Below are 15,996 nucleotides of genomic sequence, written 5' to 3'. Positions count from 1 at the left end.
CTTTATGATTATTATTGTTATTATTATTATTATTATTATTATTATTATTATTATCATCATCATTTATCATTTATGAATTTTATTTATTACATTTTTCTTCATTTTGTATGCAGGATCACTTGGGGCTGTCACAGCCAGTTACTTCATCTAAAATGATAAGGATGTTGTGTTAGTGGGAGCACATACAGTTCTAAAGAAAGTCCAGTGGTTTGGAAGAGTAGCAAACACTGTGTGTGAAAGGGGTCCAGCATATTGAAAGGACTGCAAAGTAAGCAGTGAGAAATAAACCCTTGAGAGTCGGAAGAGTAGCAAACACTGTGTGTGAAAGGGGTCCAGCATATTGAAAGGACTGCAAAGTAAGCAGTGAGAAATAAACCCTTGAGAGTCTAGTTGTAACTATATTCAGCAAAGTGGACAACCTGTGACTGAACAAAGCTGGGCTGCATTGTCTGCTGAGAGATGCCTCCAGTGATCTTGCATAGAAAGACATGAAGTGTCACATATGTAAATAATAAAAAAAAAAAAAAACTAATAATAATAATAACTATTAATAACAATAAAAAGAAAATTAATTCCTTTTGGACCTACTGCTGCACTATTTTCAATAAAAATAACAAAGAATAACAATAAAATATCACAACGTTTAATAAAGCTTGTGTGGATGATGCTAAGTGCAAGGAAACTAGAAGACTGACCTGATATGACCACATGGCACAGGCAGTGTGAACCACGGGCCAAACATAAGAATGACGAGTTGTTCAATTAGCAAGGTGGACGAATGACAGGCTTGTGTGTGTGTGTGTGTGTGTGTGTGTGTGTGTGTGTGTGTGTGTGTGTGTGTGTGTGTGTGTGTGTGTGTGTGTGTGTGTGTGTATGAATAATTTATTCTGGCAAATTATGAAAAATCACCAAGTTCCTGCTAAAATGATAAATGTCCAACATCTAATGAAATTTACTGTTATCAGGTCATACTCCCAACAAGAATCCAATAGCACAATAAATAACTAAAGACATGCAGCAAAACCCTATTGCAGTAAACCAAGGCACACACAGATTGGGACCCTCAATTTCACTTCACTTACAATTACAACTGCATGTGTATTGCACCTTAATGTGACAATAAGTACTGTACAGCACCTGTATAAATCAACACAATGGAAAAAAAGTATCAAAAGATTTGGGACTATGGATGCTTGTGTACTGGTAGACTGATCACATTAACTTGAGGCTTGATCATCTTAGCCTTACCAACGTATCAGTCCTATTATCAGTAGCATCCAGCCGAGATTCAATTTTTTGCTTCCATGCCACTTTGTAGGATTATACTGGGAGACAACTCTCAATGATTTTTCTTTGCCAACACAAAATGGAGTGGTCAGAAAGAGAATAATGGTTCTTTTTCATCGCCCTAGAAGAATCTCAACATCACTCAACATGACACCACCTAGATTCCCTATGTGAGATAGTGAGGGGATAGTATGAATTAATTTGAAGATGTGCTTCTCTACCATACCAGGGTTTTACTGCATATTTCATAAGTGAATCAATGTTCACACATTTCAAATTCTAGGAACACTGATATCCAGTAACTGGATACTTGGAACTCATTTACCACATACAATGGTGCAAATACAACAAATAACTATTGCCAGTAGAGAATTCTTACAATTTTTTTTCCCTCTAAAATACTGCACATAAATACCTGAGAACTGAAAGTACAAAAAAGGTTACTCCATAAAACAAAAACAAAAACAAACCAAAATATATATATATATATATATATATATATATATATATATATATATATATATATATATATATATATATATATATATATACAAACTAATTCCTAGGTGACATTTACTAATAATGTTTTAAAGCAGCACATAAAACATAACCAGCTACAGTATTCATGATCATGTTTTCCAATCATAAGATTTTTTTAAAGTTGAATTCACCTTGTAATACTGAAAACTTGTTTCTATCATTACCTAGAATGATAACTGTCAAAGGCCCTACCACTGTTACATGAATGGTGAAAAAAAGACTCAAGTCATTCCTGTTTCCAACAACTCCATGACACTTGAAACTTGAATATTTTCAACTCGAAACAACTAATTTTATTTTATGAAACCAGTTTGATTTTTTAAACTGTTTTCATTCTTGTCCTTTTCCTAAGCTCTAAAACTTCTGCTTATGCTGTTACACTATCTTCTCCATTGGGTTCCTCTGATTACAATTTCTTATCTGTTGTCCTATCTCTGCAATCCTTCCTCAGGATCCCTGAAAGTGGAGGTGACTGGCATTTTGCATCTGCAAGTTGAGAGAACCTGAGAAGGAATTGCAGATTTTCCTTGGAGCCATTACTGCTTCCATGAGACAAACCATCTGTGTGTGCTGAGTGCATAACAGAGGTGATTATGTCTGGCATGGAAGTGTACATTCCTCATTCTTTTTCTTGACCTAAGCCTTCTAATTCCAAACCTTGTCTTTAAACAGCCTGTTTTCACACTATACATGAGAGATGTGGCTTACTAAGGGTACTTGAGCTTTCCATCACAGAATCTCATGCACTTTATATTTCTATCCAAAACCAAGACAGTTCTTTATCCAAAACTCCTTCATTAATATAAAGTCAAAATCTTTCACGATCCAACTCCCCTTAAGACTTCTGGCACTTAGCCAAAAACATCTCCATTAACTTTACCTCTTCACCTTTAACTCCATTTCATTCTGATGGCACCAATGCCATCTCATCTATTCCTGAAGCTGATCTTTTATCTCAAACCTTTGCTAAAACTCTACTTTGGATGATTCAAGGCTTGTTCCTCCCTTTCCTCCATCCTCTGACTATACCTCCCTTTGTGAGTTTTGGGAGCCTCAAGTTTGGACTTTAATCCTAAATTCTTACTATCCCAAGTTTTGTGCTGCTTTGACTAGTATTGGATATGTTTAGTCCATAGATGTTGCTACACTGTCTCGTGTGTTGCACTGAGCTCACTGCCACTAGTTTCTGCCTCGAACCACAGGGGAACCTTCCTCCACCCATGCTCCACTTCACCAATATTGACAAAGTACCAACATTCCACCATTAAATTTATAGCTTTCTTGAAATTGAAATTCTGAAAGAAATTCAGTACTGTCATAATTTAGTTAGGTCTGGCTGGTGCTGGCAATGCTGTTTGGGATATTTCCTCATCTAACTGATACACTGCTTGTGTGTGATGTGGAGCCATCAGGATACACCATGAAAGTATGTATGAATAAATTATATAGAATATAGAGCTATAGATATGCTTACATAAACAAAACTTTGATACTGCCCTTGAATTTGTAGTAAGACAACAGAGTTGTTGGAACAAGAATTCATTATAAGAATTTATAAATGTTCTTTTTCTGAACCTTATGATTTGAAAACTGGAGCAAAATGTTCAGTAATTACTCAACTCATTACTTGCAAGTGGCTGGTACTATATAGTGATTGAATTGCCAGTCTCTCAGGAGTACATCACAATTACTCCTGAAAGACTGATGGCAGTTATTGGTCAATGCCTGGTGATGAAATATAAACCAGTTCCATGACAAGTGATGAAATAATTGAATAAGAAGTCATGGAATTTTGTATAGACTGACATTAATTGCTTCATATTTTCTTTACTATAAAGCAATGCTACAATTCTTAACTAAATAATCTCGTCTCCTTTCATAAACATAGTTCATAATGTAAACTCTTACATGCTGAAGAAACTTTAAATATAATTCATAATTTTCAAGTAGCCCTAAGTTTGTACAAAGCGCAGTTGAGATCAAATGAAAACCTTCAGTATCACAGTATGAGAAACAGTAACATTGTATTTGCATACTATAATTCATTATTCAAAAAGCAGAAAAGTGGAAAAGGTTGTTGAGAAGGTAAAATTCATAGTTTTTTTTGTTCAGCTTGTAATAACTTTTCTTGGCATGATTACAACAAAGATCATAACCAGAAATTACCAGCACCAAGGTGATAAATTGAACATGGCTGTGACTTAAGTACACTCGACTCTCGTTTTTCTCGACTAAATGGAGCAGACACTAATCTGGATAATGAAAAGTCCAGATAACAGAAATGGCTCCTTTATTTGGTAGTTTGTCTCCTTAGACTTTTTGATGAACTGCAAAATTTAGTCTATTTTGGTTTCCCTGACCAGTTAAATTAAAACAAACTTAATTCTGTATATGTTAACCCAATCCTAAAACTAACCTACCTGTAATAGCTGTGGAAAAAAAAAAAAAAAAAAAAAAAAAAAAAAAAAAAAAAAGCTTGATAGACATGAAGTACAGTGAGTAAAGGCTACTACCACAACATGCAGCAGTGTCATGCAATGTTAGCTGTGTCCGGATCACCAGCTTCACCCTGCACAGAAGCATTGAAAAATCTGTGTTGATTGTGGAATTGCCACAGTCACCCATCACTGAAATTCTCTATACCAATTTCTGTGCCAGCTTCCTAGCTGGTGCAAGGATTTCAATGACCATGGACATTGGTCCCCACTGATCGCTGCTGCACGTCCCACTTCATAACTGCGGCATCTAATGCAGCATCTTTTCCACAACTTACATTTTTCCTTGGTGCATCTTTACCACTTTTACTTGATGATGCATCCACACACTGTTTGGCAAACTATTTTACCAGTTTATCTTTTGATTGACTAATGTCTGACAAAGTTTGTTCAGCCACACCAAACTCTTCACAAACACTCGCAACTCTAGCTCCTTTCTCTAATTTTCTTTTTAATTCCAGGTTTTGAGTCACAGCTAGGGCCACTCACTTGGGAGACATAATTAAGAGTTTTAAGGTACTGAAAAACCCACAAACTTGTTCATTGATACCGGACAATACAGTGTTCATTAGTGTTGGCCAGACTTGCTTACAACTGCCTATCGCAGCGGCGCTGCTATCTATTGGTCGTCTCTAGAAGTGCACGAGTTGTTTTGATTAATTTGTTGGCCGTCTGGACTCATATTATTAAATTATTATATGGACACTGTCCAGATAAACTGAAATCTGGATAAACGAGGGTTGAGTGTATAGGTATGAATAATTATACATGAATGTTGTATACGGTGGAGGCAGTTCAATGAATTCCCTTATGAGGAATTCCCATATGGAATAAATCTTTGAGAGGACTGCTGTGGACTGGAAGACGCTACAGAATTGAGATATGATGCATCCAGCTGCCTTGCCAGCCACCTTCTGCCTGATACATATTGCCTCCACGAAGATTTCTGTACATAAATAGTTTTGAGTAATTTATTATATACTTATGATTATGCCTTGTGTTTTTATTAGGAATAGATAGTTTTAATGCAGCACTTAGAACCTGGTAATTTCCCATCATTTAAATCCACTCTGTAAGTAACAATAAGTAAGGATAAACTGAGGGACGCAAGAAGATGACAGTACTTACGTAAGTCATTCATGCAAAGTTCCAATATATAGGTAAGGTGTTCAGCTGTGAATGATAAGTTAACATCATCCCACCCTATCTTGACTGCTCTCGAAGTGGTCACCTATTATCTGCTTTTCATTATAATTGTGCAAATACAATGATCATGTTTCCATAATAATAAGTTCTTAAAGACATTTAAACATGATATCAAATAAACTATACACAACTATATACAGCTTCCTCTAACACTTAACACTGCAGCAAAATATTTTTCAGTGGAGCAAATAAAAAATATATTTTAAAAAATGAAGTACCTGCTCACTTTTTGGTGCCTGTGGGATGGTTGTCCCTTTGGTGTGTGTTAATGTTACTCACCCAAGGCTACTCACTCAGTGAATCATAGCCCGGTACTGCTCCACCTTCAGGGGCAGAAGCTGCACCATTTCCCTACTTATAGCCAACTCCTGCGCCATCACAGATTGGGATTCTGGGTGTCGGTCACAGTATTCTACTATCCTCTAAAAAGAAGAGTTACACAGTGTTATGACAAACTCAATACATATTGAAAAGCAAGAAAAGTACAACACAATAAAATTATGAAATGACTTACCTTATAATTCTGAAGAGACTGTATTAGGTTCTGCATCTTGGTGACAGATTCAGAGGTGATAAGCTTGGACCACAGGCGCCCCAAGTGGAACCAGGCTACTAAGGCTGGACGAAGAGCATCCTCTGGGTATGTTGTGGGCTGCTCCCCAGTCCTTTGTGAAGATATAGTAAGGTTAAATTTGGTTAAAATGTACAAGATAGAAGTGATAGTATCAAGAACAGTTAAACATCTCATCTTTCAGCTGTGTACATTGGTTAGTTGTTTTTTCAGTTATGTAATGAAGATGAGAACTTCTGCTAATGAACTCCACTCCTATGGCAAATTTTTCTTTTATATTTAGTGCAGTGGAATACTGGTTCTTAAACCTAATTCATTACTGAATACTGTAAAAAATCAGAAATGCTAAAAAAACAAAACTGTTTGCCTCCCCATTGAAATTAATGTAAAGTGGACTAATCTGCTCTCAGACACCAATCCATCCTGCCCTAGTGGCTTATGGAAACTCTTCCACTACTAAGATGGGCACTCCACATCTCCAGCTCAGAAATTATCTATACAGAAAAGATGTACTGTATGAAGTTGTGACATTATTAGAAGACATTGTTTACATTCTAGACTGAGTAGGTCTTCTCTTTGTCATTTCTTTAGTGTAGGAAGCCTCACACAGAGTGATATAGAGAGGAGCAACCCACTTACCACCAAAATGAAGGAGATCATAACACTTAGAGATTATGCAGCTGGGAAAGCCAATTGAAATAAAAAAGGAAATGTGTAGTAGTGATTGCATTGTGGGGTCATCATGAAAGGCACAGGCTTAGGAGTTAAACTTACTCCTGAGCCAGCCAAAAATCTGTTTGTTAACATCAAGACTCTTCATTGTGACCACATTTATCTGATTTCAAAGATTAAATTAGTCTTACAAACTGTCTCTCTCCTCCAAATATATAAAAACAAAGGAAATATTAATAAAAATTATACATTGATAATAAACAGCAGCTTTTTGTTCGTCTTTTAATATTTAAATCAAGCAACTTTGTTCAAGAACTCAATTATGGTACGACGACCGAAGCAATTATAATTTCAAAACTCTTAAAACTCTTTTTTTTTTTTAAAGGAGAGATATTAGGTAACTGAGGTTCCATTGCACCTGCTCTGCATATCTCTAGATCTGTATATCAATACCAAGAAACAACTATACAAAGTCTCCTACAAATCTGGTCTCACAGATTTTTGTATTCATGTTACATTAATAAAACAAACTAATTACTAATGTCATTTAAAAAATACAAAATGCACCACTTACGTTTTGTCCTTGAGGGAATCGAGGTAGTGGAGGAAGTGTTGTATGCTGGAGGTGGCAAGTGTGTTAATCTTCTTGGTCTGCTGGGAGGTAGGTCTGGACTGCTCACCCTCTAACAGAGTCAACTTGTTGTCCATCATGGCAGAATATGTCTCCGCCAATTCATAATAAATTTGACGACACACCTGAAATGTTTTCATTCACATTCACACTACACAATGAGCACATCCTTAATTCATTCACACTTAGACATTTGGAACTAATATAGGAAGCAACTATAACTGGTTTAACACATTTGCTATAATCATCTTTGCAATAGGAAATACTCACATGAAGGTAGTATTGTGGGTTCAGTTCTTTGATGAGAACAGTCAACAGGTCCACCCTGCGTTTGTGCATCTTACATCGGCTGCGTCATAAATAAATTCTAAATGAAGTGATTTTCAATGTGAATACACATCTTAGTTTTACATAAAACTCACAAGAATATTTTCCATTTTGATCTTTATTCTATGAAACTAAAAATGTTTTTTTCTACTTAACTAATTTCAAATTAATTATCCTAGCCCAAATATATAAACAAATGAGATAAATTAACTTCACTAAATGATTACCGTTCTTCTGAAGGCTCAAAAAAGGCAAGAGCTTTATACAAGTGACTCATCTCCTGAGTAATGCTGACGTGGTCACTGGCATGGTCCTCCAGAGTGTAGTGCTGGCGAGCTTCAGTCAGCCACCTCAGCCCTGCCAGGAATAGCTGGCGAGCCTCGTCAAATTCTTGCACAGTAGTTCCTGACACTTCAGATTCCAAGTCACTAACTTCCAGCTGAAGGAACTCAAGCTGTTTATGGGAAGAATTACACATGACTTACAATAGTTTTATTTTAATTTCCCTAAAACATATTGTCTCAGGAATGGTTCTACAGCTCCAAGAGCCATATTGAAGATATTTTGTTGTTCCATAATGCACCAACTAAACTTTTATTCCAAGGGATAGTTTGAATGCTTAAAATCATTTCAATGGTAATGTGTAACTATACTATTCAAACACTATACATGACTACAAATTATTACCTGCGTATCTAATGAGTCACCTTCTTCCTGCTGGTCCTGACTTGCTGCCTGCTGTGTTGAGTCATCTGGCAGCACTCTGTCACAGGACACTTGCATCAGCACCAGACAGTACCGGCCCCAACACCTTGCTACGTCAGCTTTGCACTGGTTATACTTTTCCTGCCTGTAAAAAAAAATAAGTGCATTCTGGGTAAGGTTGGCATGTACTACATACATAATTTACTTTCCTGACTCTGGGATCATATTCCTACCAAATACTTTTCTGTAAAATACTTTAATAGAGAAATTTCGAGACATCTTTTCCCAAACAGTCCTTGGCATCTTTTAGTCTTCTCAATTCTAATGATATACAGACTATAGACAAATAAATATTGCATTAAATTTCAACAGAATTTTCATGGATAATGTGGCATGAGTGTCTTAAATTGGATGCTTCATATAGAAGAAATAACTGCATGAAAGACCTCATTGCTATCAATCACGCCTTAAGAACATGATCCACTCACTTGTGTGCAGCATCCTCTGACTCTGCCTCTGCTGTGTTCATCTCAGCCTCATGGCCAGCCAACACCTTGGATGCCGAGGCCAGTAAGTGACGGGCCACTCTGTCATCACCAGTGAAAAGAAAAGAAACTGAAAATTTTCAATCAGAAAAAAAAAAAAAAAAAAAATTGTTGCAATATCTCAGTAACCTAGAACATCAATCCTTAAATGTAAAATAAGACAAATGATAATAAAATAATAATAACAGCAATAATAATAATAACAATGATAATAATAATAATAATAATAATAATAATAATAATAATAATAATAATAATAATGAGTCAATCCTACGTTGAAGATGAATATCTTAGATTTTGGATGAGTCAGACACTTTCATGGCCTCAGGTATAAAAGTGTTGGATATCTCAGATTGACAACCAAGATATATGGGGGAAGTTGGACACTTGAGCACTTGGATAGACAGGTGATATTTTGGATTGTTCTCCGAGATATATGGGGAAATTGGACACTTGGTTAGATATGGGATACATACCTACTATTCTGCTTTAGAGCAGCATATCCTGAGTTATCCAAATGAAGGAAAAGGAGAAAGGAGAAAATAACCACTGACTGAAATTATTTCTGGTTTTGACCTCTAAAGAAAGGGGATGTTCCTTGTGGATGTCCCTCACAGCTGGGCTACATCTTACAATTCTGTCACAGGACCTGTCCATGAAAATAGTTTTTTTTTTTTTTCAAACACTAATTTCTGAATATTGTTAGACCAGTAGATATTTAAGTAGGCAGGTGAGTTTCAACACACTTGCCACCATCAAACACCCCTATTTCTTTTCATCTTCATCTTATTTCTCACCTCTCATCTTCTCTTGTGATCTTCCAGAGTGCCTGGTTCATCCCCATGGCCAACACAGCCTGGGATCAGTGGCACCACCCTCAGCACGCATTTAACACAAAAATACTGCAGCAGGTCTACTGTTCTTCACACTGGACATGCACCACAAAGTCACACAAAATGCAGTACCTCATCTCCAAGCCTTTGAGGAATTCAGGTAGTTCATCACATCTGCCTGTGGATCAGTGCACCTTGACACTGTTCCAGCTACCAGTCATCTTGCTCTATCCCTTCTAATTACCTTTTATGTCAATTGTTTATCTTGGGACATCACAGAGGATGCATTATGACAATGTAAATGAACTTGGACAAAGACATGGAAAGTTTCCACATTTGGGCATGTCAGGAAAAGCAACTAGATATGTACATGAAAAAGGGCGAAGGATGACTGGCATAGTCCTCCCTGGATCAGTGATGATAACTGGCAGTGGCTGCTTGGGAATTAGTGATTAAGATTCTATATATATCTTTTACAATAAACAAATTTTAATTACCTGAATTTTTCCTTTCCCTGGTAGAACTGAGACAATGTGGCAGCATTGATGGACCACTCAAGAGGATCATAGTCCTTGCTGGCCAGCTGACGCTGCAGTGTGGAGTGGCAGTACCAGGCTGACCTGTCTGGTGCTCCAAGGTGTCCATATACCTGAAGGTGATCTATAACATAACATCCACATGGCATGTGCTGCACTACCGGTTCAACTATTCAACACACAAGAAAAGAAATGAAATACAGTGGTACCTTGAGATAAGAGTTTAATTTGCTCCATGATGGAGCTCGTATCTCAAAAAAATGTTCTCCACTGAAATGCCATTAATCTGTTCCAGCCTCACCATAAAGAGCATCCCAGTTTCTTTTATTCATTCTTAAGATATTTACAAATAACAAGTATTGTATAAAAACATAATAAAACATGACAAAAGAGAATATAAATAGATAAACTACTTGTATAAAGTATATTTATCTCAACATTACCTTGCCACATTTCCCCCCCCCTTCACTTGGGACTGTTGATCAAGTGTACCAATATAGCCACCCACAGGAGATAAACTGCTCTATTAATCACAGATGACATTCATAGAATAAATAAGACTTTGAGTACGCAAACGAGAGAGAGAGAGAGAGAGAGAGAGAGAGAGAGAGAGAGAGAGAGAGAGAGAAATTCTATTTAGTATTCTCCTAATTAAAGTGTGAAAATGATGAAAGAATAATCACAATGCATGAGATCTGTGGGACCAATGTGCCAACTAGCGGCAGCATCCCACAGCACAACTCATATAACAACATTTTGCTCATATCTCAAAACAAAAGATGAAGTAAATCGTGGCTTGTATCTCAAAAAACTCGCATCTCAAGTAGCTCATATCACAAGATATTACTGTGCTGATGTACATAGTCATGGAATATATGATCACTTACACCAAACTGAAATGGAATGCACGGAAAAAAAAAAAAAAAAAATCACATCAATGATGAAAACTAAGAGAGAACACAGGAAACACACCTGTGCTAAGTAGTAATAGGTGAGGGTGTGAAGTTTTTCAAGAGCAGGAACCCCACTTTTGTCCTCTGCCCCCTTCTCACTGCACGTAGAGAAGAGGCTGTGTATGGAGCGTGGCAGCTTGGAACTCTTCTGCTGGTACTCAATGTAGAGGGCATCAGCACGATCAAGGTGATGCCTGGCAGTGGAATAAAGGCCACGGTTGGACCACAAGATACCCAGCTGATTGTGGCAGCTTATGGTGAGAGCAATGGTTGTGGGGGAAATGGCAATGGGGCTGATGGAAGCTGTCTTGCTGCTGTCAGAGAGGAGGCTGTCAGAATCACCTAAGAGTGCTGCTGTCACTACCTGTGCTTCCTCAACTTCAGCTGAGGACACTCCTGCACTGATGCCACCCTCATCTCCAACAATAATGAGTGAATTGTTCAGGTATTCCTCCCCTGTTGAGAATTCCTCAGTCTCCACGGCAATGACCCCAAGATGGTACATGACAGCGGCCATGCGGGCACGGGTGAGGCCTACACCATCCACACCCTCCTCAGAAAAGCTGCTGCTCTCATCATCCACATCATCCTCATCCAACTGTTTACTGAGGCGAGATTTTAGCTCCTCAAATATTTCACGAGCAGCATACTTGGACTTGTAGGGTTCACTGTCAGGGTCATTCTGACTCTCCTCCTGACACAGCTGCCACGCCTTCTGATACTGGTCCTCCACAGAAGCCATCTGACGAAACCTGAAACACGCTTCACACAGCGGCAATCTGAAATTAGACGGATGTGTTGTTTGGATGTCATGCTTGCTTGACGGTCAGTGAAAATGTGAAATGTATCATTAAAATCATGAAACTTAATTTTTTGTATTTAGAAGATAAAAATAATACATATATATTTTTTCAATGTAAAGGATAAACATTAAGAAAAGAGTAAAACAATCAGGTTAGTGAAGAGGCTAAGATCTCCATGCTTCATAATGCAGGGCACATCACACTTCTTGCTGGAGGAGTGACAGTGCTGGTGGAGAGACAGCTTGAGGTGCTTCCTTCATACAGTGATGAGGAATAAGATTAAAATTTTGCAAAGCTTAAAAAAAATGAAATAAAAAAAAGACACTTTGGTCTTCATTTTGTCCATCTGAATGTTAAGTAAGATGTCAAAACATCATACAAAAAGAAACACATAAAAAGAAAAATGTATCATAGAATACAAATCATGAATTCAATAAATTTGCAATGAGGAACCAAAAAGCTCTAACTCTTCCACAACATGTCACTGCAGAGGTTTACATAGCCAATAAGAAATGGCATTTGATGAGAACTAGTTCATAAAGTTATCATAGTTACACTATGTTCTGTAATGCCCTGTTCCTTTCAACAACTGCCTCAAAGGTGTGGCCATGTCAAATTGATCCTCAGCAATCCTCTTTTAGCCAATAAGAGTAAGCCAATTCCATTCTTCTCCTGTGAATTGCTTTAGCACTATATACAGTACACTGATGTTCTTAAAGGGCAAATTATATCACTTTCCACATAGGACACTCACATTACAGGAGGGAGGGAGATGTGAACTACCTCAAGCCTCACCTGTGATGTCTGGTGGCTCAGCTGAGCTCCTTGTTTCCTCATTGCCAAGACTCACAAGAAAGTGGAAGCAAGCTCACAAAGAAAGAGCATAAACAAGGCATTATTCAAAGGCTTCAATGCAAAAGTGTTGTTAAAAATTACTGAATTAATATAATCAAAAAGTAAAGAATTATAATTTAATCACATTACAGCCCATAATATTTGATATTTTCTTTCATATTCAGTGAATTTAAACACAATGAGATTGATCTTTGCTGATATTTACAGTAATATTGTGCAAGCACTACTACTGTGTATTCAATACATGTGTGGATGTTGAAAATGTTACAGAACAAGAAAAGCCAATTGCTAAGCTGGAAGTGAATTTGTACTAAAACAAGCTCAGGAGATATGAATGAGTTCATGAGGTCAAGCTGAAGCATAAAATTTTTTTTTTTTCACATCCTCTCCCTGGCCATCTTAATCCCTACTGTATGAATGCCAAAGCTTAGAGGATAAGAAGCAGAGGATACCAAATCTCCATCAGGATAATAAGGCATCAAAATGCCAAAAGGAAACACAATACTGAACACATTCACAACCATCCAACAGTTCAACCCCGTCCCTGTTCAGATGTATAGACTTTCTGACACAATCATTTCCAAGCATCATTTTGAACATTTGATGAATAATCATTAAAAAAAAAGCATATAAATTTCTATTCATCAGTCAACATTTGTAAGGACCACAGCTGTATTAAACACACACAGATTACATCAAAATCATGTAACACTTAAGAATTCTAATGACTTAGAATGATGCAGGAGAGCAAAGGATGTCTGGCACCCATATCTCACATGTATCCAGTGTGATTAGAAGAAACAATGTGCAATGTATACTGAAGATGACTGAAAACTTTGTGAGAGATTTTCAAGAATTTCAATATTCCAGACAGAATTTTGTTCCAAGTGACATTATCCCAAAACATCTATTTTGAACTAAGAATCCTGAGTCACTTAGGAAATGACACACTGTCATTTATACACTGAATCTATAAATCTTTAATGATAATTTCTCAACTTTAAAGTTTTCAACTATCAACTATCCAGAAAAAAATGTATGTTTACACACACACACACACACACACACACACACACACCTTTACTTACTTGCTTACACACACTAACACACACACACACAAAAGAAGCTGGTTATCAAGGTTATGTATTCAAAATCTGAACCAAGAGGGAATCTAGGCTATTTAATGCCTAATGGAAAACAAGAACATCCAAGACCAGTGAGTCACAGCCTGTCACTGTGTAATGGTGCCTTGTGTTGTCCACACAGACTTCATTTAGTATATGATGAGTTCTCAATATTTTTTTTTTTCTCAATAAAGCAATATCTATATATAGACAGGTGAAAAATGCTCCTCAATTCCGTTTCATTGCCAATGGAAGTGATCTCAAATACAACATATTCATCAGTCACTGGCTATTCATGACTCAGCTGCTTAATGGGATAAAAGCAACTACCCAGGCCTAGTTTTCTTGCCTCCCCGACAGCCAGGGCGGCAGCGGCACCACCCCGCCGGTACACCCTGACACCGTGCTTCCCTCACTGACTTAGGTAAGTGAACAAACTTCAACCTAAAGCAGTGCTCTGCTGTGCCCACTAAGGGTGAGGTACCTCAAATATATTTGGTCTGCACTTAATCCTGTGGCGGTGTTGTGTTAGCTGTTACTTCTCTGTGGCCCACATGCAGAAGGCTCTCACTGAAACTTGAAAATATAATATGAATATATTTTCATGAAAGTTTATTACTAATACTTCTTGTCATTTCAGGTCAAACCTTCTTAAGTTGCAGAGTATTTACATCCATCCCTGACACTCACTAGATGGTACCATCTACAACACTCATAAGCTACGGTGCACTCAAACCTGTCTGCTTGTTTACTCTGGTGCATATCATGGCCACACACAGAACACCCAAACACATCAGATAATCCTCCTTAAATACCAGATATTAAGATTTTCTTAGATACCATGTCCAAATTTGAAAACAGCCAGTTTTATGGCATTAATCATGACAAAAACAATTACACTTTTCCTTAGAAAGTGAAACTTTCATTAAATCTGGCATTTGGTAACACTCAACCTGACAGCACCAATGTAGTACATAAAGAAACTCCTAAGCAACTTACGCAAAGGAACACCTGGCGCCTCAAAGTAGTTCCTCGATACTGTGCTAGTTATGAAGATGAAGAAACTGAAAGTGTTGATAGAGGGCAGTTAGGACATCAATATTTCTTACCACAGATCATATTCAGACAAAATTTGTGTTATCATTTTCATGTGACTGCACACACATACGTAATAATGAAAATGTATTGCTTCTCTTTCTAATTAAGTGCTTTATTAGCCTACTTCCCTTATCCTGGAGGCTCATACCTTCCTTTCCACCACCCACCCACCTCCTGCACTGCCTGCCTCTCTCACACAGGGGTCGGGAGGCGTGGTGCCATGGCAGGTGCGGCGCGGTGCCCAGGTGAGGCGGGGAGCTGCTGCACCTGTCACGCTCCTCCTGCCAACTTTACCTCCACACTTCCACGACTCACAGATGCGCAAAGCCCACCTAGATCAATATTCCCGGTCAAGAGATCCCACACGCCCCAACACATGGGGAAATAAAGGAGGAGAGCGGCCTGGTACTCACCCTCGCCCACACGCCAGTTTGTTTACCTGCAGTCGCCCAGCAGGTGGCAGGACTCCCGGCGCCACTTACAAACTGCTACACCCGCCACACTCAATTGTACTCGGCCACAGACCAACGCCCTCCTGTTTTCACCTCTTCACTAGCTTATTCATTTAGCCATCGCGTGTGTACTTACCGGAGAAAAAAAAAGTTGCAGTCGTAAAAGCCATGAGTCGCACTGTGGAAGCAAAAAATAGGGACAAAAGTTGCAGTCACACCAGATCCTCGCACTTGAAAAAAAAAAATAAATAAATAAATAAATAGTTGTGCCCAGCTCTGAATTATACTATTATTTTTCTCTTACTTTTACTACTATTATATTTCGTGTATGCGTATACCTAGCTTACGGGTGTGGTTTCTGTA

General features: G+C 37.8%; 1 protein-coding gene across 8 annotated transcripts in view; it reads right to left on the bottom strand.

Moving 5' to 3' along the window:
- LOC123512972 (KIF-binding protein-like) overlaps positions 1-15,647 on the bottom strand; it is a 16,579-nt gene extending 932 nt beyond the window's left edge. Inside the window, exons 1-12 of one of the 8 annotated variants that reach the window (XM_045269721.1) lie at positions 15,595-15,646; positions 15,083-15,147; positions 14,568-14,659; positions 11,321-12,080; positions 10,310-10,461; positions 8,923-9,021; positions 8,417-8,579; positions 7,957-8,183; positions 7,673-7,751; positions 7,346-7,527; positions 6,043-6,193; positions 1-5,950 (exon numbers count right to left, since the gene is read on the bottom strand). The exon at positions 1-5,950 is cut by the window's left edge and continues 932 nt beyond it. In XM_045269721.1, the coding sequence (XP_045125656.1) occupies positions 5,822-5,950; positions 6,043-6,193; positions 7,346-7,527; positions 7,673-7,751; positions 7,957-8,183; positions 8,417-8,579; positions 8,923-9,021; positions 10,310-10,461; positions 11,321-12,043 (1,905 nt within the window). In that variant the 5' untranslated portion in view covers positions 12,044-12,080; positions 14,568-14,659; positions 15,083-15,147; positions 15,595-15,646 and the 3' untranslated portion in view covers positions 1-5,821. Of the gene's footprint in view, positions 5,951-6,042; positions 6,194-7,345; positions 7,528-7,672; positions 7,752-7,956; positions 8,184-8,416; positions 8,580-8,922; positions 9,022-10,309; positions 10,462-11,320; positions 12,081-14,567; positions 14,660-15,082; positions 15,572-15,594 lie in introns of those variants that run through there. The other 7 variants (XM_045269719.1, XM_045269720.1, XM_045269723.1 and 4 more) reach the window with 7 other exon arrangements.
- Between the last annotated feature and the right edge of the window lie 349 nt (positions 15,648-15,996).

The sequence above is a fragment of the Portunus trituberculatus genome, chromosome 35 (assembly GCF_017591435.1).
Source record: "Portunus trituberculatus isolate SZX2019 chromosome 35, ASM1759143v1, whole genome shotgun sequence".
In the NCBI taxonomy this organism is placed as follows: Eukaryota; Metazoa; Arthropoda; class Malacostraca; order Decapoda; family Portunidae; genus Portunus; species Portunus trituberculatus.
Note: the sequence above shows the minus strand (reverse complement) of the source record. Positions and strands in the feature narration are given on the sequence as shown.